This window comes from Oncorhynchus keta, chromosome 4 (assembly GCF_023373465.1).
Source record: "Oncorhynchus keta strain PuntledgeMale-10-30-2019 chromosome 4, Oket_V2, whole genome shotgun sequence".
NCBI classification, from domain to species: Eukaryota; Metazoa; Chordata; class Actinopteri; order Salmoniformes; family Salmonidae; genus Oncorhynchus; species Oncorhynchus keta.
In genome coordinates this window covers 4054971-4078970 of record NC_068424.1, presented here as the reverse complement: position 1 = coordinate 4078970, position 24000 = coordinate 4054971, and the positions used below count along the sequence as shown (strand labels likewise).

Sequence of the window (24000 nt, the reverse complement as noted above, 5' to 3'; positions counted from 1 at the left end):
TGTCGCACTACACTGTCACACTACACTGTCGCACCAATTACTACAATTACTTACCCTAAATACACTGTCACACTACACTGTCACACTACACTGTCACACTACACTGTCGCACTACACTGTCGCACTACACTGTCACACTACACTGTCACATACACTACACTGTCACACACACTACACTGTCGCACACACTACACTGTCGCACCACACTACACTGTCGCACCACACTACACTGTCACACTACACTGTCGCACCACACTAAACTGTCGCACTACACTGTCGCACCACACTGTCACACTACACTGTCACACACACTACACTGTCGCACTACACTGTCACACTACACTGTCGCACTACACTGTCGCACTACACTGACGCAGTACACTGTCGCACTACACTGTCACACACACTACACTAATCACACACACTACACTGTCACACACACTACACTGTCGCACTACACTGTCGCACTACACTGACGCACTACACTGTCAGCACTACACTGACGCACTACACTGTCACACTACACTGTCGCACCACACTACACTGTCACACTACACTGTCGCACTACACTGTCGCACTACACTGTCGAACTACACTGTCACACCACACTACACTGTCGCACCACACTACACTGTCGCACTACACTGTCGCACCACACTACACTGTCACACTACACTGTCACACCACACTACACTGTCGCACCACACTACACTGTCACACTACACTGTCGCACTACACTGTCACACTACACTGTCGCACTACACTACACTGTCGCACTACACTGTCACACTACACTGTCGCACTACACTGTCGCACTACACTACACTGTCGCACTTGTCGCACTACACTGTCACACTACACTGTCGCACTACACTGTCGCACTACACTGTCGCACTACACTGTCGCACCACACTACACTGTCACACACACTACACTGTCGCACTACACTGTCGCACTACACTGTCGCACTACACTGTCACACTACACTGTCACACTACACTACACTGTCACACTACACTACACTGTCACACACACTACACTGTCACACTACACTACACTGTAACACTACACTACACTGTCACACACACTACACTGTAACACTACACTACACTGTCACACTACACTACACTGTCACACTACACTACACTGTCGCACTACACTGTCACACTACACTGTCGCACCACACTACACTGTCGCACTACACTGTCGCACTACACTGTCGCACCACACTACACTGTCGCACTACACTGTCGCACTACACTGTCGCACTACACTGACGCACTACACTGACGCACTACACTGTCGCACTACACTGACGCACTACACTGTCGCACTACACTGTCGCACTACACTGTCGCACCACACTACACTGTCGCACTACACTGTCACACTACACTACACTGTCGCACTACACTGACGCACTACACTGACGCACTACACTGACACACTACACTGTCACACTACACTGTCACACTACACTACACTGTCACACACACTACACTGTCGCACCACACTACACTGTCGTACTACACTGTCACACTACACTGTCGCACCACACTACACTGTCGCACTACACTGTCGCACCACACTACACTGTCGCACTACACTGTCACACTACACTACACTGTCGCACTACACTGACGCACTACACTGACGCACTACACTGTCGCACTACACTGTCGCACTACACTGTCACACTACACTGTCACACTACACTACACTGTCACACTACACTACACTGTCACACTACACTACACTGTCACACTACACTGTCACACTACACTGTCGCACCACACTACACTGTCGCACTACACTGTCGCACTACACTGTCACACTACACTACACTGTCGCACTACACTGACGCACTACACTGTCACACTACACTGTCACACTACACTACACTGTCACACACACTACACTGTCGCACTACACTGTCACACTACACTGTCGCACCACACTACACTGTCGCACTACACTGTCACACTACACTACACTGTCGCACACTGTCGCACTACACTGATACCTCACTACACTCACACTCGTTAGTAGGTCTACACCGGTTGTTTACGAAGCATGTGACGAATCAAATTGATTTGAAGAACCCATGCTAACAAGCTAACGTTGGCTAGCTACTTCCAGACAAATGAGAAAACACCTCACCTCACCATAGTCTCGTCCTAGCAGAGCTGGTTAGGGCTGTTTTTCATGATATCTTTAGGATTAATCACTAAATGAGTTACTGGCAACGAGATGGCCAGAGTGAATTATTTACGAACAAGACATGAATAACCACATACCTCAGCAAGCTGCATCCTGGTGAACACTACTGGGTGTATACTACTGGGTGTATACTACTGGGTGTATACTACTGGGTGTATACTACTGGGTGTATACTACTGGGTGTATACTACTGATGTATACTACTGGGGTATACTACTGATGTATACTACTGATGTACACTACTGGGTGTATACTACTGGGTATACTACTGATGTACACTACTGGGTGTATACTACTGGGTGTATACTACTGATGTACACTACTGGGTGTATACTACTGGGTGTATACTACTGGGTGTATACTACTGCGTATACTACTGGGTGTATACTACTGATGTACACTACTGGGTGTATACTACTGGTGTATACTACTGATGTACACTACTGGGTGTATACTACTGATGTACACTACTGGGTGTATACTACTGGGTGTATACTACTGATGTACACTACTGGGTGTATACTACTGGGTGTATACTACTGATGTATAATACTAGGTGTATACTACTGATGTACACTACTGGGTGTATACTACTGATGTATACTACTGGATGTACACTACTGGGTGTATACTACTGATGCATACTACTGGATGTACACTACTGGTGTATACTACTGGGTGTATACTACTGGGTGTATACTACTGATGTATACTACTGGTGTACACTACTGGTGTACACTACTGGTGTATACTACTGCGTACACTACTGCATACTACTGGTGATACTACTGGTGTATACTACTGGTGTACACTACTGATGTACACTACTGGGTACACTACTGATGTACACTACTGGGTATACTACTGGTGTACACTACTGGGTTATACTACTGCGTATACTACTGGGTATACTACTGCGTATACTACTGGGTGTATACTACTGGTGTACACTACTGGATTATACTACTGGATGTATACTACTGGGTGTATACTACTGGTGTATACTACTGGGTGTACACTACTGGGTGTATACTACTGGGTGTATACTACTGGATGTATACTACTGGTGGTCCTTCTGTGGCTCAGTTGGTAGAGCATGGCGCTTGTAACGCCAGGGTAGTGGGTTCGATTCCCGGGACCACCCATACGTAGAATGTATGCACACATGACTGTAAGTCGCTTTGGATAAAAGCGTCAGCTAAATGGCATATATTATTATTATTATTATTATATTATATTATTATATTATATTATTATTACTGGTGTATACTACTGGTGTATACTACTGGGTGTACACTACTGGGTGTATACTACTGGGTGTATACTACTGGGTGTATACTACTGGATGTACACTACTGGGTGTACACTACTGGTGTATACTACTGGTGTACACTACTGATGTATTACTGGGTATACTACTGGGTACACTACTGGGTGTATACTACTGGATGTACACTACTGGGTGTATACTACTGGGTGTACACTACTGATGTACACTACTGATGTACACTACTGGATGTACACTACTGGGTACTACTGGTGTATACTACTGGATGTATACTACTGGGTGTATACTACTGGATGTACACTACTGGGTGTATACTACTGATGTATACTACTGGATGTATACTACTGGGTGTATACTACTGGGTGTACACTACTGGGTGTATACTACTGGATGTACACTACTGGGTGTATACTACTGATGTATACTACTGGATGTATACTACTGGGTGTATACTACTGGGTGTATACTACTGATGTATACTACTGGATGTATACTACTGGGTGTATACTACTGGGTGTACACTACTGGGTGTATACTACTGGGTGTATACTACTGGGTGTATACTACTGGATGTATACTACTGGTGTATACTACTGATGTACACTACTGGGTGTATACTACTGGGTGTACACTACTGGGTGTATACTACTGGTGTACTACTGGGTGTACACTACTGGGTGTACACTACTGGTGTGTACTACTGATGTATACTACTGGATGTATACTACTGGATCATACTACTGCGTGTATACTACTGGGTGTATACTACTGGATGTACACTACTGGATGTACACTACTGGTGTATACTACTGGGTGTATACTACTGCGTACACTACTGGGTGTATACTACTGGATGTACACTACTGCGTGTATACTACTGATGTATACTACTGGGTGTATACTACTGGGTGTATACTACTGGGTGTATACTACTGACACATACTACTGGGTGTATACTACTGGTGTATACTACTGCGTATACTACTGGGTGTATACTACTGGACGTATACTACTGGATGTACACTACTGGTGTATACTACTGGTGTATACTACTGGACGTATACTACTGGATGTATACTACTGGATGTATACTACTGGATGTACACTACTGGGTGTATACTACTGATGTATACTACTGGGTGTATACTACTGGGTGTACTACTGGGTGTATACTACTGGACGTATACTACTGGGTGTATACTACTGGATGTATACTACTGGGTGTATACTACTGGATGTATACTACTGGACGTATACTACTGGATGTACACTACTGGTGTATACTACTGGTGTATACTACTGGATGTACACTACTGGTGTATACTACTGGTGTATACTACTGGATGTATACTACTGGATGTATACTACTGGATGTATACTGCTGGATGTATACTACTGGATGTACACTACTGGGTGTATACTACTGGGCGTATACTACTGGATGTATACTACTGGATGTATACTACTGGATGTATACTACTGGATGTATACTACTGGTGTATACTACTGGATGTACACTACTGGTGTATACTACTGGTGTATACTACTGGATGTATACTACTGGATGTATACTACTGGATGTATACTACTGGATGTATACTACTGGATGTACACTACTGGGTGTATACTACTGGACGTATACTACTGGATGTATACTACTGGATGTATACTACTGGGTGTATACTACTGGATGTACACTACTGGGTGTATACTACTGGGTGTATACTACTGGGTGTATACTACTGGATGTATACTACTGGGTGTATACTACTGGATGTATACTACTGGACGTATACTACTGGATGTATACTACTGGGTGTATACTACTGGATGTATACTACTGATGTACACTACTGGTGTATACTACTGGATGTATACTACTGGATGTATACTACTGGTGTATACTACTGGATGTACACTACTGGATGTACACTACTGGGTGTATACTACTGATGTATACTACTGGATGTATACTACTGGATGTATACTACTGGTATACTACTGGTGTATACTACTGACGTATACTACTGGATGTACACTACTGGTGTATACTACTGATGTACACTACTGGGTGTACACTACTGGATGTATACTACTGGGTGTATACTACTGATGTATACTACTGGGTGTATACTACTGATGTATACTACTGGATGTATACTACTGGGTGTATACTACTGGGTGTACACTACTGGATGTATACTACTGGGTATACTACTGATGTATACTACTGGATGTATACTACTGGGTGTATACTACTGGGTGTATACTACTGGGTGTACACTACTGGGTGTATACTACTGATGTATACTACTGGATGTATACTACTGCGTGTATACTACTGGGTGTATACTACTGCGTACACTACTGGGTGTATACTACTGATGTATACTACTGGGTGTATACTACTGGATGTATACTACTGGGTGTATACTACTGGATTTTTTATTTTATTTTTTATTTCACCTTTATTTAACCAGGTAGGCTAGTTGAGAACAAGTTCTCATTTGCAACTGCGACCTGGCCAAGATAAAGCATAGCAGTGTGAACAGACAACACAGAGTTACACATGGAGTAAACAATTAACTAGTCAATAACACAGTAGAAAAAAATGGGCAATCTATATACAATGTGTGCAAAAGGCATGAGGAGGTAGGCGAATAATACAATTTGCAGATTAACACTGGAGTGATAAATGATCAGATGGGCATGTACAGGTAGAGATATTGGTGATATTGGTGTGCAAAAGAGCAGAAAAGTAAATAAATAAAAACAGTATAAAAACAGTATGGGAATGAGGCAGGTGAATAAGGGTGAGCTATTTACCTATAGACTATGTACAGCTGCAGCGATCGGTTAGCTGCTCGGATAGCTGATGTTTGAAGTTGGTGAGGGAGATAAAAGTCTCCAACTTCAGCGATTTTTGCAATTCGCCCAGTCACAGGCAGCAGAGTACTGGAACGAAAGGCGGCCAAATGAGGTGTTGGCTTTAGGGATGATCAGTGAGATACACCTGCTGGAGCGCGTGCTACGGATGGGTGTTGCCACGTGACCAGTGAACTGAGATAAGGCGGAGCTTTACCTAGCATGGACTTGTAAATGACCTGGAGCCAGTGGGTCTGGCGACGCTATGTAGTGAGGGCCAGCCGACTAGAGCATACAAGTCGCAGTGGTGGGTGGTATAAGGTGCTTTATGACAAAACGGATGGCACTGTGATAGACTGCATCCAGTTTGCTGAGTAGAGTGTTGGAAGCCATTTTGTAGATGACATCGCCGAAGTCGAGGATCGGTAGGGATAGTCAGTTTTACTAGGGTAAGCTTGGCAGCGTGAGTGAAGGAGGCTTTGTTGCGGAATAGGAAAGCCGACTCTGGATTTGATTTTTGATTGGAGATGTTTGATGTGAGTCTGGAAGGAGAGTTTGCAGTCTAGCCAGACACCTAGGTACTTATAGATGTCCACATATTCAAGGTTGGAACCATCCAGGGTGGTGATGCTACGGGCATGCAGGTGCAGGCAGCGTCGGTTGAAAAGCATGCATTTGGTTTTACTCGTTTAAGAGCAGTTGGAGGCCACGGAAGGAGTGCTGTATGGCATTGAAGCTCGTTTGGAGGTTTGATAGCACAGTGTCCAATGACGGGCCGAAAGTATATAGAATGGTGTCGTCTGCGTAGAGGTGGATCAGGGAATCGCCCGCGGCAAGAGCAACATCATTGATATATACAGAGAAAAGAGTCGGCCCGAGAATTGGGGTGTGGCACCCCATAGAGACTGCCAGAGGACCGGACAGCATGCCCTCTGATTTGACACACTGAACTCTGTCTGCAAAGTAATTGGTGAACTAAGGCAGTCATCCGAAAACCGAGGCTGTTGAGTCTGCCGATAAGAATTTGGTGATTGACAGAGTCGAAAGCTGGCGAGGTCGATGAAGACGGCTGCACAGTACTGTCTTTTATCGATGGCGGTTATGATATCATTTAGTACCTTGAGTGTGGCTGAGGTGCACCTGACCGGCTGGAAACCAGATTGCACAGCGGAGAAGGTACGGTGGGATTCGAGATGGTCAGTGACCTGTTTGTTGACTTGGCTGGTGACCTTAGATAGGCAGGGCAGGATGGATATAGGTCTATTTTGGGTCCAGGGTGTCTCCTCCTTTGAAGAGGGGGATGACTGCGGCAGCTTTCAATCCTTGGGGATCTCAGACGATATGAAAGAGAGGTTGAACAGGCTGGTGATACTACAATGGCGGCAGATAGTTTCAGAAATAGCTGGTCCAGATTGTCAAGCCCAGCTGATTTGTACTCCAGGTTTTGCAGCTCTTTCAGAACATCTGCTATCTGGGATTTGGGTAAAGGAGAACCTGGAGAGGCTTGGGTGAGGAACTACGGGGGGGCGGAGCTGTTGGCCGAGGTGGAGTAGCCAGGCGGAAGGCATGGCCAGCCGTTGAGAAGTGCTTATTGAAGTTTTCGATAATCATGGATTTATCTGGAGACCGTGTTTCCTAGCCTCAGTGGGGCAGCTGAGAGGAGGTGCTCTTGTTCTCCATGGACTTCACAGTGTCCCAGAACTTTTGGAGTTGGAGCTACAGGATGCAAACTTTTGCCTGAAGAAGCTGGCCTTAGCTTTCCTGACTGACTGCGTGTATTGGTTCCTGACTTCCCTGAACAGTTGCATATCACTACTGATGTATACTACTGGTGTATACTACTGGATGTATACTACTGGGTGTATACTACTGGATGTATACTACTGGATGTATACTACTGGATGTATACTACTGACGTATACTACTGACGTACACTACTGGGTGTATACTACTGGGTGTATACTACTGGATGTATACTACTGGACGTATACTACTGACGTATGTACTGACGTATACTACTGGGACGTATACTACTGGATGTATACTACTGGATGTACACTACTGACGTATACTACTGGATGTATACTACTGGATGTACACTACTGGACGTATACTACTGATGTATACTACTGGTGTATACTACTGGTGTATACTACTGGTGTATACTACTGATGTATACTACTGACGTATACTACTGGATGTATTCTACTGGATGTATACTACTGGTGTATACTACTGGGATGTATACTACTGGTGTATACTACTGGTGTATACTACTGCGTATACTACTGATGTATACTACTGGATGTATACTACTGGGATGTATACTACTGGACGTATACTACTGATGTATACTACTGGGTGTATACTACTGGATGTATACTACTGGATGTATACTACTGATGTATACTACTGATGTACACTACTGGTGTATACTACTGATGTACACTACTGGTGTATACTACTGGGTGTATACTACTGGTGTATACTACTGACGTATACTACTGGATGTATACTACTGACGTGTATACTACTGGATGTATACTACTGGATGTATACTACTGATGTATACTACTGGATATACTACTGGATGTATACTACTGGATGTATACTACTGGGTATACTACTGGATGTACACTACTGGATGTATACTACTGGATGTATACTACTGGATGTATACTACTGGTGTATACTACTGGATGTATACTACTGGATGTACACTACTGGTGTACACTACTGGATGTATACTACTGGACGTATACTACTGGGTGTATACTACTGGATGTATACTACTGGATGTATACTCACTGTGTGATGGTGTTCTGGACACTTTTCTCATTGAGCGTCATTCCAGGGGGCGGATCATTTTGCAAAGCCATTAGTTCCTTTTGTAGCCTTTTCTGTAAGGATAGAAAACACACGTTCCAGCTGTAGCCGGGATACAATAATGGGAGGTGTCTTTTAGTTGAAAACTACTCGTGTAAACATGATGCGACCGATCGGAGACACAATCCTCAAAGATGTCAGTACTTCCCTTGTTAGACAACGAACTAGACAGAATAACAGCCAGCCGAATGTCTCGTAATATCGTCTAATTTAAAGATGAAAATCAAAAAAGCTCGGTGTTATTAACACTACAGCTCGTTCAGCCTACGCAGTGTTTACCATCGGCGTTGATAGCAACTCGAGGGTTGGATATGAACATTTTGGGTTTCATCTGAATAAGGTTTCAGGGAATGCATAAGTAACATCATTAAACTAGTTAATCCACCTAATGAATATCGAGACAAGTTTACCCAGCCAGACTACTACATAATACCGTAAATAGACAAACCACCGTAACGTCAGTCCGCTATCCAGTTTCGCTCGTTCTGCTCCTGGCTGGCATGTCACTACATAATTAGATTGTTTTTTCCGGTAATCTCGCAAATGACGGTCTCCAACGGAGCACATAACGTTTTAGCTCGATAGTTAGTTATTAAAAACACACTGTGTCAGGTGCAGTGGGTTTTTATTCTATTGATGGTAGGTGCAGGCGTCGAAGTGACACCGTAAACAAATCAGTATAGATAATAATACAATTCAAATAATAAATAATGTATTAACTTGACTTGAAATATCAAATGGAAGAAAGAGAGAGGGAAAAAATGAGATATCAGATGAAAATGGATCCTCCGTCAGTAGGTCTTACCTGCATCGACGCCATGATGGAACCCCCCGCATCAGGACGACGCTACCCTCATGTCGTCACATGGGCTGGGGGGTGTTCACAAAACAAAACAGAAATGAATTCACTGAAAACAGTGTTGCCCTTCCCAGTATTGTGTCCGGAGGACAGAAAATATAACCAAAGATGCTCGAATGAATCCAGAGTAAGCGCAGTTTAATCGAAAATGTGAATTGGGGGTGTCACAGAGGGGTTAGAGACAAGCCAGCACGGTGTTGGGGAAGAAGAAGAAAAAGAGATAACTGAAGGTCAATGACCTCTAGTAGTGTCAGTGAAATAAAGGGCCCTTTCAAAACTGTTTCTCAGATTCCACAGATTTTCCTGGAGATAAATCAAAACCGATGTTATGTGTGAACAGTGAAGAGGATTGATGGTTGTAACAACAGGCTGTTGAATGCCAGCCTACCAACACGATAATCATTCCTCAGTCAGCACACATAGATACATTTTTTTAGCACAAATTCCCAGATATGGTTATTTTTTAATTCTGAACATCAAATCAAATTGATTTATATAGCCCTTCGTACATCAGCTGATATCTCAAAGTGCTGTACAGAAACCCAGCCTAAAACCCCAAACAGCAAAGCAATGCAGGTGTAGAAGCACGGTGGCTTGGAAAACTCCCTAGAAAGGCATAGATTTTTCTGGGTGAACCAGTGTGTTCGCTGAATATTCTCTTCACTTCACGGGCCCTTTGTCCTGTTGTTCTGCCCAACATGGTTTGTACCATGTTTTGTGTTGCTACCATGCTGGGTTGTCATGTTGTGTTGCTACCATGCTGGGTTGTCATGTTGTGTTGCTACCATGTTGTTGTAATGTTGTGTTGCTACCATGCTGGGTTGCCATGTTGTGTTGCTACCATGCTGGGTTGTCATGTTGTGTTGCTACCATGTTGTTGTCATGTTGTGTTGCTGCCATGTTGTTGTCATGTTGTGTTGCTACCATGTTGTTGTCATGTTGTGTTGCTACCATGCTGTTGTCATGTTGTGTTGCTACCATGCTGGGTTGTCATGTTGTGTTGCTACCATGCTGTTGTCATGTTGTGTTGCTACCATGTTGTTGTCATGTTGTGTTGCTACCATGTTGTGTCATGCTACCATGTTGTTGTCATGTTGTGTTGCTACCATGTTGTTGTCATGTTGTGTTGCTACCATGTTGTTGTCATGTTGTGTTGCTACCATGTTGTTGTCATGTTGTGTTGCTACCATGATGTTGTCATGTTGTGTTGCTACCATGATGTTGTCATGTTGTGTTACTACCATGTTGTGTTGCTACCATGTTGTTGTCATGTTGTGTTGCTACCATGTTGTTGTCATGTTGTGTTGCTACCATGCTGTTGTTATGTTGTGTTGCTACCATGTTGTTGTCATGTTGTGTTGCTACCATGTTGTTGTTATGTTGTGTTGCTACCATGTTGTGTTGCTACCATGTTGTTGTTATGTTGTGTTGCTACCATGTTGTTGTCATGTTGTGTTGCTACCATGTTGTTGTCATGTTGTGTTGCTACCATGTTGTTGTCATGTTGTGTTGCTACCATGTTGTTGTCATGTTGTGTTGCTACCATGCTGTTGTCATGTTGTGTTGCTACCATGTTGTTGTCATGTTGTGTTGCTACCATGTTGTTGTCATGTTGTGTTGCTACCATGTTGTGTTGCTACCATGTTGTTGTCATGTTGTGTTGCTACCATGCTGGGTTGTCATGTTGTGTTGCTACCATGTTGTTGTCATGTTGTGTTGCTACCATGTTGTTGTTGTCATGTTGTGTTGCTACCATGTTGTTGTCATGTTGTGTTGCTACCATGTTGTTGTCATGTTGTGTTGCTACCATGTTGTTGTCATGTTGTGTTGCTACCATGTTGTTGTCATGTTGTGTTGCTACCATGTTGTTGTCATGTTGTGTTGCTACCATGTTGTTGTCATGTTGTGTTGCTACCATGTTGTTGTCATGTTGTGTTGCTACCATGTTGTTGTCATGTTGTGTTGCTACCATGTTGTTGTCATGTTGTGTTGCTACCATGTTGTTGTCATGTTGTGTTGCTACCATGCTGTTGTCATGTTGTGTTGCTACCATGCTGTTGTCATGTTGTGTTGCTACCATGCTGTTGTCATGTTGTGCTGCTACCATGCTGTTGTCATGTTGTGTTGCTACCATGTTGTGTTGCTACCATGTTGTTGTCATGTTGTGTTGCTACCATGTTGTTGTCATGTTGTTGCTACCATGCTGTTGTTATGTTGTGTTGCTACCATGTTGTTGTCATGTTGTGTTGCTACCATGTTGTTGTTATGTTGCCATGTTGCTACCATGTTGTGTTGCTACCATGTTGTTGTCATGTTGTGTTGCTACCATGTTGTAGCTGTGTTGTGTTGCTACCATGTTGTTGTCATGTTGTGTTGCTACCATGTTGTTGTCATGTTGTGTTGCTACCATGCTGTTGTCATGTTGTGTTGCTACCATGTTGTTGTCATGTTGTGTTGCTACCATGTTGTTGTCATGTTGTGTTGCTACCATGTTGTTGTTGCTACCATGTTGTTGTCATGTTGTGTTGCTACCATGCTGGGTTGTCATGTTGTGTTGCTACCATGTTGTTGTCATGTTGTGTTGCTACCATGTTGTTGTTGTCATGTTGTGTTGCTACCATGTTGTTGTCATGTTGTGTTGCTACCATGTTGTTGTCATGTTGTGTTGCTACCATGTTGTTGTCATGTTGTGTTGCTACCATGTTGTTGTTGTCATGTTGTGTTGCTACCATGTTGTTGTCATGTTGTGTTGCTACCATGTTGTTGTCATGTTGTGTTGCTACCATGTTGTTGTCATGTTGTGTTGCTACCATGTTGTTGTCATGTTGTGTTGCTACCATGTTGTTGTTATGTTGTGTTGCTACCATGTTGTTGTCATGTTGTGTTGCTACCATGTTGTTGTCATGTTGTGTTATTACCATGTTGTGTTGCTACCATGTTGTTGTTATGTTGTGTTGCTACCATGTTGTTGTCATGTTGTGTTGCTACCATGTTGTTGTCATGTTGTGTTGCTACCATGTTGTTGTCATGTTGTGTTGCTACCATGTTGTTGTCATGTTGTGTTGCTACCATGTTGTTGTCATGTTGTGTTGCTACCATGTTGTTGTCATGTTGTGTTGCTACCATGCTGTGTTATGTGTTGCTGCCATGCTGTGTTGTCGCTCTTTAGGTCTCTCTTTTGTGTTGCTATGTAGTGTTGTGTTGTCTCTCTCGTGTTTTGTCCTATATTTTTACTGATTTGTATTTTTAATCCAAACCCCGGAGGTCATGTTGTTTGCTACCATGCTGGTTGTCCGTTATTGCTAAATAAGAATTTGTTCTTAACTGACTTGCCTATGTTAAATAAAGGTTAAACTAAATTAAAATATAACGTTCAGTCCCCGTGCCTTCAGAAAGTATTCATACCCTTTACTTATTCCACATTTTTCCATGTTACAGCCAATTAAAAATGGATTAAATCGACACATAATGACCCATATTCACAAAGTGAACATGTTTTTGACATTTCAGAACATTTTTGGAAAATGAATTAGAGAAATATCTGTTTACATACAGTACCAGTCACACATTGGGACACACCTACTCATTCAAGTGTTTTTGTAAAAAAAAATAATACAATTTCTACATTGTAGAATAATGTTGAAGACATCAATCAACACTGTGAAATAACATGTAAGGAATCATGTTGTAATGAAAAGTGTTAAACAAATCAAAATATATTTTATATTTGAGATTCTTCAAAGTAGCCACCTTTTGCCTTGATGACAGTTTTGTCATGTTGTGTTCTCTAACCAGCTTCATGAATGTTGTAGTCACCTGGAATGCATTTCAATTAACAGGTGTGCCTTGTAAAAAGTTCATTTGTGGAATTTCTTTCCTTTTGTTGCATTTGAGCCAATCAGTTGTGTTGTGACGAGGTAGGGCTGGTATACAGAAGATTATTTGATAAAACACAAATATACTTTATGGCAAGAACTGCTCAAATAAGCAAAGAGAAATGACAGTCTATCTTTACTTTAAGACATGAAGGTCCATAAATATGGAATATTTCAAGAACTTTTAATGTTTATTCAAGTGCAGTCGCAAAAACCATCAAGCGCTTGATGAAACTGGCTCTCATGAGGACCGCCACAGGAAAGGAAGACCCAGAGTTACCCCTGCTGCAGAGGATAAATTCATTAGAGTTACCAGCCTTAGAAATTGCAGGCCAAATAAATGCTTCACAGACACATCTCAACATCAACTGTTCAGGGAGACTGTGTGAATCAGGCCTTCATGGTCGAATTGCTGCAAAGAAACAACTACTAAAGGACACCAAATAGAAGAAGAGACTTGCTTGGTCCAAGAAACACAAGCAATGGACATTAGACCGGTGGAAATCTGTCCTTTGCTCTGATGAGTCCAAATTTGAGATTTTTGGTTCCACTGCAGTGTCTTTGTGAGATGCAGAGTAGGTGAACGGATGCTCTCCACTTGTTTGGTTCCCACCGTGAAGCATGGAGGAGGAGGTGTGATGGTGCTTTGCTGATGACACTGTCTGTGATGTATTTAGAATTCAAGGCACACTTAACCAGCCTGGCTACCACAGCATTCTGCAGTGATACACCATCCCATCTGGGTTGTGCTTAGTGGGACTATCATTTGTTTTTCAACAGGACAATGACCCAACACACCTCCAGGCTGTCTAAGGGCTATTTGACCAAGAAGGAGAGTGAAAATGGATTAAATGCATCAGATGACCTGGCCTCCACAATCACCCGACCTCAACCCAGTTGAGATGATTTGGGATGAGTTGGACCGCTGAGTGAAGGAAAAGCAGCCAACAAGTGCTTAGCATATGTGGGAACTCCTTCAATACTGTTAGAAAGCATTCCAGGTGAAGCTGGTTGAGAGAATGCCAAGAGTGTGCAAAGCTGTCATTTATGGCAAAGGGTGGCTACTTTGAAGAATCTAAAATATTAAATATATTTTGAATTTGCTTAACACTTTTTTCATTACTACATGATTCCATGTGTGTCATTTCATAGTGTTGATGTATTCACTATTATTCTACAACATAGAAAATAGTAAAAAAAATAAAGAAAAACCCTTGGATGAATAGGTGTGTCCAAACGTTTCACTGGTACTGTAAGTATCCACACCACTGAGGCAATACATTGTAGAAGCACCTTTGGCTTATGGTTGTAAGAGCTGTAAGAGCTGTAAGAGCTGTAAGAGCTGTAAGAGCTGTAAGAGCTGTAAGAGCTGTAAGAGTGTAAGAGCTGTAAGAGCTGTAAGAGCTGTAAGAGCTGTAAGAGCTGTAGCTGCAAGAGTTGTAAGAGCTGTAAGAGCTGTAAGAGCTTTAAGAGCTGTAAGAGCTGTAAGAGCTGTAAGAGCTGTAAGAGCTGCAAGAGCTGTAAGAGTTGTAAGAGCTGTAAGAGCTGTAAGAGCTGTAAGAGTTGTAAGAGCTGTAAGAGCTGTAAGAGTTGTAAGAGCTGTAAGAGCTGTAAGAGCTGTAAGAGCTGTAAGAGCTGTAAGAGCTGTATGAGCTGTAAGAGCTGTAAGAGCTGTAAGAGCTGTAAGAGCTGTAAGAGCTGTAAGAGCTGTAAGAGCCGTAAGAGTGTAAGAGCTGTAAGAGCTGTAAGAGCTGTAAGAGCTGTAAGAGCTGTATGAGCTGTAAGAGCTGTAAGAGCTGTAAGAGTTGTAAGAGCTGTATGAGCTGTAAGAGCTGTAAGAGAAGAGCTGTAGCTGTAAGAGTTGTAGAGCTGTATGAGCTGTAAGAGCTGTAAGAGTTGTAAGAGCTGTAAGAGCTGTAAGAGCTGTAAGAGTTGTAAGAGCTGTATGAGCTGTAAGAGTTGTAAGAGCTGTAAGAGTTGTAAGAGCCATAAGAGCCGTAAGAGTTGTAAGAGCTGTAAGAGCTGTAAGAGTTGTAAGAGCTGTAAGAGTTGTAAGAGCTGTAAGAGTTGTAAGAGCTGTAAGAGCTGTAAGAGTTGTAAGAGCTGTAAGAGCTTTAAGAGCTGTAAGACTTGTAAGAGCTGTAAGAGCTGTAAGAGTTGTAAGAGCTGTAAGAGTTGTATGAGCTGTAAGAGCTGTAAGAGCTTTCCACCCTGTATTGTGCAACATGTTGCCTGTTATTTTATGAACATTCTTCAAGCTCTGTCAAATTGGTTGTTGATTTTTGCTAGACAATAGTTTTCAGGTCTTGCCATAGATATTCTAGTAGATTTAAGTCAAAACTGTAACTCGGCCACTGAGGAACGTTCTTCCTTGTAAGCAACTCCAGGTGTAGATTTTTGCCTTGTGTTTTAGGTTATTGTCCTGCTGAAAGGTGAATTCATCTCCCAGTGTCTGGTGGAAAGCAGACTGAACCAGGTTTTCCTCTAGGATTGTTCCTGTGCTTAGCTCCATTTTTTTTATGCCCGTAAAACTCCCCAGTCCTTAACAATTATAAGCATACCCATAACATGATGCAGCCACCACTATTCTTGAAAATATGGAGAGTGGTACTCAGTAATGTGTTGGATTTGACCCAAACATAAACATTTGTTTTAAGGACAGAAAGGTAATTGCTCTGCCAATATTTTTGACTTGATGCAAACAGGATGCATGTTTTGAAATATTATTTTAATTCTGTACAGGTCTCCTCCTTTTCCCTCTGTCAACTAAGTCAGTATTGTGGAGTAACTACAATGTTGTTGATCCATCTTCAGTTTTCTCCTATCACAGCCACTAAACTCTTGACAGTTTTAAAGTCACCATTGGCCTCATTGTTAAATCCCTGAGCAGTTTCCTTCCTCTCTGGGCAACTGAGTTAGTAAGGAACGCCTGTATCTTTGTAGTGACTGGGCGTATTGATACACCATCCCAAGTGTAATTAATAACTTCACTATGCTCAAAGGGATATTAAATGTGTACTATTTTTTTTTTTACCCATCTACCAATAGGTGTCCTTCTTTGCGAGGCATTGGAAAACCTCCCTGGTCTTTGTGGTTGAATCTGTGTTTGAAATTCACTGCTCAACTGAGGGACCTCACAGATGACTGTGGGTGGAGTACAGATATGAGGTAGTCATTCAAAACTCATGATAAACAATATTATTGTACAATACGATTATTTCCATGCAACTTATGCGAATTGTAAAGCACATTTTTACTCCTGAACTTTAGGTTTACCATAACAAAGGAGTTGACTACTTATTAACTCGAGACATTTAATTTATAATTAATTAGTAAAATGTATTCCAAATCGAATCGCATTTCATTGGTCGCATACACATATTTAGCAGATGTTATTGCGGGTGTAGAAAAATGCTTGCGTTCCACTTTGACTTTATGGGGTTGATGTGTGCAGGCCAGTGACACAAATCTAAATTTAATCTATTTTATATTCAGGCTGTTACACGACATAATGTTGAAAAGGTCTAGGAGTGGGGAATAATAATTTCTTAAGGCACTATATGCCAGCTGTGTTTTTGCAGAGACAAGCCTGATAATGTGACTCCCAACGTTGTTGAGGACCTTTTAAGGTCATACGCACAGCCTCTCCTGTGATGAGAAAGAGTCAGGAGCGCTGGTCAGATGTCTAAGAGGCTTCAGTGAAATTAGTGCAGGGGGGAAAAAAAAAAAAAACACTCTCTTCTCCTATGAGGGAGAACATTGCTACAATGTTGAACAGTGTCTTCACCAATGGAGGCTGGTGAGAGGAAGCATAGGAGGTCCGGCTCATTGTCGTGGAATATATGGGCCGGTATCGAAGACATCAAACACACAGAAACTCCATTTCAATGAGCCCATCCTCCTAGATCTCCTCACACCAGCATCCACTGGTCTTCTCTCTGATGTAATAAAGAGATGTGATCCATTGTCATTATATTATTTTGTCAATGGAGTCATCAGACATAAAGGAAGTTGACTGTAATTAGTCTGCCTCGATACATGAGGTTTTATGTTGGCAGATACTCATCGGTCCCGTATTTATCTAGCGTCTCGGAGAAGCCGTGCTGATCTGGGATCAGGTCCACCTTGCCCAGGGTATTTTATTATCTAAAACGCAAAAACTGAGGCTACACTTTACTGGAGGCGTGTGACATGACATCATGAAGCCGTCTATGGACGGGTAATCGAGTTACCGTCACACTAGTAGGACCCTATGAACACATTATCGGGAACAGATAACGGAACTCCCAGAGGTTGATAGCCCAGGGGAACACATTTATATTAGGTTAGACTACTCTGCCAGGCTTGTGTCCACTAGAACCTAACTGGATAAATATGGACTGAACCAGGGGAAGGACTACCCGAGCATGTCCTATAAGAAACTTGTTTTCATCGTAAAACATTTTGACATGGTTTGCACTAATGAACATAAACCAGGCCAACAGACCTTCGATATCTATTCTGTTCTAATTCAATGTAAAAAGCTGTAAACACAAGAGGGGAGCCATTTGGCACCAAAACACTCAGGCATACTTTGTGGTGGGGAGGTAAAGGAATGATTGGGTACGACGTGGGGGGGGGTAGCCACTGTCGCATTCTAGAGCAGCCATATCAGTTTATTAGATTAAGATTCAAATCTTTACTACCAGAATGTAGACAAAGCATTGTGCAAAAAAAAAAAAAAAAAAAAACATTTTACATACTGACAACTTACTCATCATTCACTTTTGTTTTTATATCTGAAGCAACATGGCAAACAAGTTAAATAGTCAAAAAAAAGGTTTTACACTGCTACATTTCTTTTGAAGTTTTTAACAATCCAAGAAGTTGGCAGCCATGAGTAGTTCCAGGGCGATCTCAGGGGCGATGGGGAACTCTGGGATCTCCGTGGAGCTGTTGGTGTAGCGGACCTTGTAGGTGAAGTACATGCACACCTTGGACAGGACATGGGAGGGGATCTCTCTGAAGTTCACTTCGTTGGTTTCATTCTCTGCAAACTGACCTGGAGAAAAGGGAGAAGTGACCCATTAGGATGTAAATCCCAACACATTATCCTGAATGTCTGTTTACCTCCTGACCCACTCATCCAAATCAGAGTTTAGATCGGTTTCTCATCTAGCTCCTGTTTTTGTTGTTATGTGATGCAGCTTGATGTACATCTCCTGGACAGGACACAAATCTATCGTAAGGGTCTTAACCCCTTAATGCCGAGTGCCAAGCACAGTTTCCCCATTTTAAAAGACTTTAGTATGACTCGGCCAGGGATCAAACTCTCAACCTTCCAATCTCAGAGTAGACACTAACCACTAGGCCACTGAGTTGGTAGACCAGCACCAGGCACAATCTTTGCTAAATCAAACACTGCTTACCTGGCGTTAATGGTCCCTGAGGTCAAAGGGCTTACCTGGCGTTAATGGTCCCTGAGGTCAAAGGGCTTAACCTGGTCCACTCAACATGGCGTTGATGGTCCCTGAGGTCAAAGGGCTTAACCTGGTCCACTCAACATGGCGTTGATGGTCCCTGAGGTCAAAGGGCTTACCTGGTCCACTCAACATGGCATTGATGGTCCCTGAGGTCAAAGGGCTTACCTGGTCCACTCAACATGGCATTGATGGTCCCTGAGGTCAAAGGGCTTACCTGGTCCACTCAACATGGCTTTGATGGTCCCTGAGGTCAAAGGTCCCCACTCAACATGGCTTTGATGGTCCCTGAGGTCAAAGGGCTTACCTGGTCCACTCAACATGGCTTTAATGGTCCCTGAGGTCAAAGGGCTTACCTGGTCCACTCAACATGGCTTTGATGGTCCCTGAGGTCAAAGGGCTTACCTGGTCCACTCAACATGGCTTTAATGGTCCCTGAGGTCAAAGGGCTTACCTGGTCCACTCAACATGGCTTTGATGGTCCCTGAGGTCAAAGGGCTTACCTGGTCCACTCAACATGGCTTTGATGGTCCCTGAGGTCAAAGGGCTTACCTGGTCCACTCAACATGGCTTTGATGGTCCCTGAGGTCAAGGCGTGTTCTCTCTTCACTATGAACTCGTGGCCATCAGAGGAGATCAGCTTCACATACATGGCATCTGGGCCTTCACAGCCACCGTAGGTCTTCTCTTCACCATCTAATGAGGGGCAGAGGCAAAAGTAAGACCGCTGAAACTGGGGTGGCAAGGTAGCCTAGTGGTTAGAGCGTTGGACTAGTAACCGAAAGTTTGCAAAATTGAATCCCCCGAGCTGACAAGGTAAAAATCTGTTGTTCTGCCCCTGAACAAGACAGTAGACTTGGCGCTCCAGTAGACTTGGCGCTCCGGTACCGCTTGCCGTGCGGTAGCAGAGAGAACATTCTTTGACTGGGGTGGCTGGAGTCTGACACTTCTTAGGGACATCCTCTGACACCGCCTGGTATAGAGGTCCTGGATGGCAGAAGCCAGGCCCCAGTGTGGGTCCATTCTCGTCATTGAGCAGATAGTGTTTTTCTCAAATTTAACCAGGATGTCAAGAGTCCCACATATCAGTACAACTTTTATTTTAGCAAAAAAGCAATAAGACACCATTGACCACCTTAAAAATAAAACGATACTGCTACCTGCTGGAGAATATAGATTTTGGGCCCAGTTATCCCTCTCGCCTTGCTCTCTCTGCTAGTAATTCTTTTTTTCCACGAGGTGCCATTTTTTCATTCATTATCTTGACAACAAACATTGAAACATGTCAACTGAACAATTCCACTCACCCATGTTATCTTCAAAATCGAAAAACTCTTGTCCCTGAAACAAACAGACGACTTTGTTAAAAATCACTATGGTCACACTTCAAAATGTCTAATTGCAGGTGGCTGGCTAGATACCGTTAGCTGGCTAATTAATAACAAACATTATAGCATTTTATTTGGTAGCTAAACGCGTTACATATTTTTCTTAAAATATATTTTACATGGCATTCCTCAAATAGTTGAAAGCCTGAATCGGATCAAACCCCTACCCGTAAAGACACAGCTGAAGCACCAGGCTATCAGAAGGTAGCTATGTTAGCTAGCTGGCTAACCAGTCGTTACCTTCCAGTTGGACAAACAATCAAGGTACCAAAAATACAGATATATATTCCGATGACAAATACACCTTACAATATAGAGATTTACGCGATATTAGTGATATAGTGTCATAACAAAAATATAATTATGTTCATTACCACACAATAGTTGAATGTTGAGGTGTCGGCTAGCAAGATATTTTGACACAGGAAACGGTTCCGCTAAATAGTGTTGCGCGTCTGTAATTCAATCCGGAGGATTCCGCACAATAGGTGATACAACTTCCCGCTTACATTGGTTCCGGTCTGACATTTTGTTTAAGGTTGACATAAATAAATCTAATCTGGTGGTGGAATGTATCAAATATGTTCAAGGTTTAATAGAGGTGCATTTAACGAAGCAAAACATTTATAGGGTTTCCTGACTTTTTTTTAACCTTCATTTTCAAGATATATGTTGCATGGTTTTGCAATGTAGAATGGGGCGACACCGCAGCTCGGTGGAAAAAAAGCAGTATTACACAAACGTCATAGAACAACAACAATAGCAGCAACACTGCAAAGGAAGTAGTATGATAATATTTCGTTATAGTAGATGTTTCCATACGGTTAGAGGAATTATCCTTCATTGGGCCATCAATATGATTAATCCAAGTTTGTTTAATTTCAACATCCCCTATTATGTCATAATTTTTATCTAAACTGGTGCAGTGCATAATAGGATTGTTAACCCAACTGTCTCTCCAGGGGGCGCCTTAGACTGCTGCTCCATTCAGAAGGCTTGGTCTCCATCCTAAATGGCACCCTATTCCCTACACAGAGCACTATGCCCTATGGGCCCTGGTCAAAAGTAGTGCACTATAAAGGGAATAGGGTGCCATTTTAGGACATAAATTTGGTCTGGCTAGGCTAACACGCTAATGTAGCACTGGCACTGCTGTTCAGGTCTGTCAGCCTTAGTCCTGACAGGGGACAGCAACTGCTGGCGGACAGACACACACCCCAACAGCCCCCTGCCCTACCACAGGCCCTATCAATATAGTTCTGAGAGAGAGAGTAAGAGAGAGAAGACAGAGAGAGAGAGAGGGTGGTGGTGGTGAATGTGTGTATGACATCTGTATCTAGGCTCATATCATTGTTGTTTTGTGTATTTGTACTGATACGATATTTATACTTGTCAGACCAATAGAGCACTTTGAATTGTCAATGTGTGTGTTGGCTGAGAGAGAGAGAAGCAATGAGAGAGAGAGGGTAGAGAGAGAGAGTGAGACAGAGAGGGTAGAAAGAGAGAGAGAGGAAGAGGTAGAGCGAGAGAGAGAGTAGAGAGAAAGAGAGTGTGAGAGAGAGAGGGAGAGGCAGAGAGAGAGAGGAAGAGAGAGAAAGGGAGAGAGACAGAGAGAGAGAGAGACAGAGAGACAGAGAGACAGAGAGAGAGACACACACACAGAGAGAGACACACACAGAGAGAGAGAGAGAGAGAGAGAGGGAGAGGCAGAGAGAGAAAGGGAGAGAGAGAGAGAGACAGAGAGAGAGACAGAGAGAGAGAGAGAGAGAGACACACACAGAAAGAGAGAGACACACAGAGAGAGCGAGAGAGCGAGAGAGAGAGAGAGAGAGGGAGAGGGAGAGGGAGAGGGAGAGAGAGAGGGATATGGAGTGAGAGTGATAGTGTGGGTTACAGGTGGTTGGCAGGGATCTGCTGAGCGTGTCAAACAGGAAAGTGTGACCTTAGTCATGATGAGTGTAGATCAGCCATACTAGCCAAGTCAGCGACCTCACTTTAGTAAGTGCGACATACACGTGTGAAAGACAGAGAGAGAGAGAGAGAGAGAGAGAGAGAGAGAGAGAGAGAGAGGGGGGGGGGATTGTGTGTGTCACTGTCCTCTCTCGTGTGTGTGTGTGTGTGTGTGTGTGTGTGTGTGTGTGTGTGTGTGTGTGTGTGTGTGTGTGTGTGTGTGTGTGTGTGTGTGTGTGTGTGTGTGTGTGTGTGTGTGTGTGTGTTCTACTTTGTAGAACATGCTTCATACTGTATCTCATTCCCTCATCCTATTGTTACGGATTGATCATGTCTCATGTACAGTTTAGCTTAGTTTAGGTTCTCAGTTACAGCCTGAGTGGATCATCTGATACATCTGATACTACACATTACACATTATACTACTAACACATTATACTACTAACACATTATACTAACACATTATACTAACACATTATACAACTAACACATTATACTACTAACACATTATACAACTAACACATTATACTACTAACACATTATAATAACACATTATACTAACACATTATACTACTAACACATTATGCTAACACATTATGCTAACACATTATACTACTAACACATTATACTAACACATTATACTAACACATTATACAACTAACACATTATACTACTAACACATTATACTACTAACACATTATACTACTAACACATTATACTACTAACACATTATACTAACACATTATACTAACACATTATACAACTAACACATTATACTACTAACACATTATAATACTAACACATTATACTACTAACACATTATACTACTAACACATTATACTAACACATTATACTACTAACACATTATACTACTAACACATTATACTACTAACACATTATACTAACTAACACATTATACTACTAACACATTATACTACTAACACATTATACTAACACATTATACAACTAACACATTATACTACTAACACATTATACTACTAACTCATTATACTACTAACACATTATGCTAACACATTATACTACTAACACATTATACTACTAACACATTATACTACTGACACATTATACTAACACATTATACTACTAACACATTATACTACTAACACATTATACTAACACATTATACTACTAACTCATTATACTACTAACACATTATACTAACACATTATACTACTAACTCATTATACTA

General features: G+C 42.4%; 2 protein-coding genes across 6 annotated transcripts in view; both read right to left on the bottom strand.

The window, feature by feature from the left end:
• LOC127916560 (probable ubiquitin-conjugating enzyme E2 W-B) overlaps positions 1-10133 on the bottom strand; it is a 48552-nt gene extending 38419 nt beyond the window's left edge. Inside the window, exons 1-2 of one of the 5 annotated variants that reach the window (XM_052498847.1) lie at positions 10065-10133; positions 9182-9273 (exon numbers count right to left, since the gene is read on the bottom strand). In XM_052498847.1, coding sequence (XP_052354807.1) covers positions 9182-9273; positions 10065-10079 — 107 coding nt within the window. In that variant the 5' untranslated portion in view covers positions 10080-10133. Of the gene's footprint in view, positions 1-9181; positions 9274-9707; positions 9753-10064 lie in introns of those variants that run through there. The other 4 variants (XM_052498836.1, XM_052498849.1, XM_052498850.1 and 1 more) reach the window with 4 other exon arrangements.
• An 8613-nt stretch (positions 10134-18746) lies between these two features.
• Positions 18747-21358, bottom strand: LOC127916559 (elongin-C). Its single transcript, XM_052498811.1, has 4 exons — positions 21215-21358; positions 20760-20793; positions 20005-20148; positions 18747-19034 (listed from the first exon to the last, which is right to left on the bottom strand). The coding sequence occupies exons 2-4, from the start codon at positions 20761-20763 to the stop codon at positions 18844-18846; spliced, it is 339 nt and encodes a 112-aa protein (XP_052354771.1). The 5' UTR covers positions 20764-20793; positions 21215-21358; the 3' UTR covers positions 18747-18843.
• Between the last annotated feature and the right edge of the window lie 2642 nt (positions 21359-24000).

Bases quoted from the DNA above. Each gene is read 5' to 3' on its own strand.
- LOC127916559 (XM_052498811.1), bottom strand. The intron at 19,035-20,004 runs GTAAGCCCTTTG...CCTTTTCTCCAG, and splicing joins AGCCATGTTGAGTGGACCAG to GTCAGTTTGCAGAGAATGAA.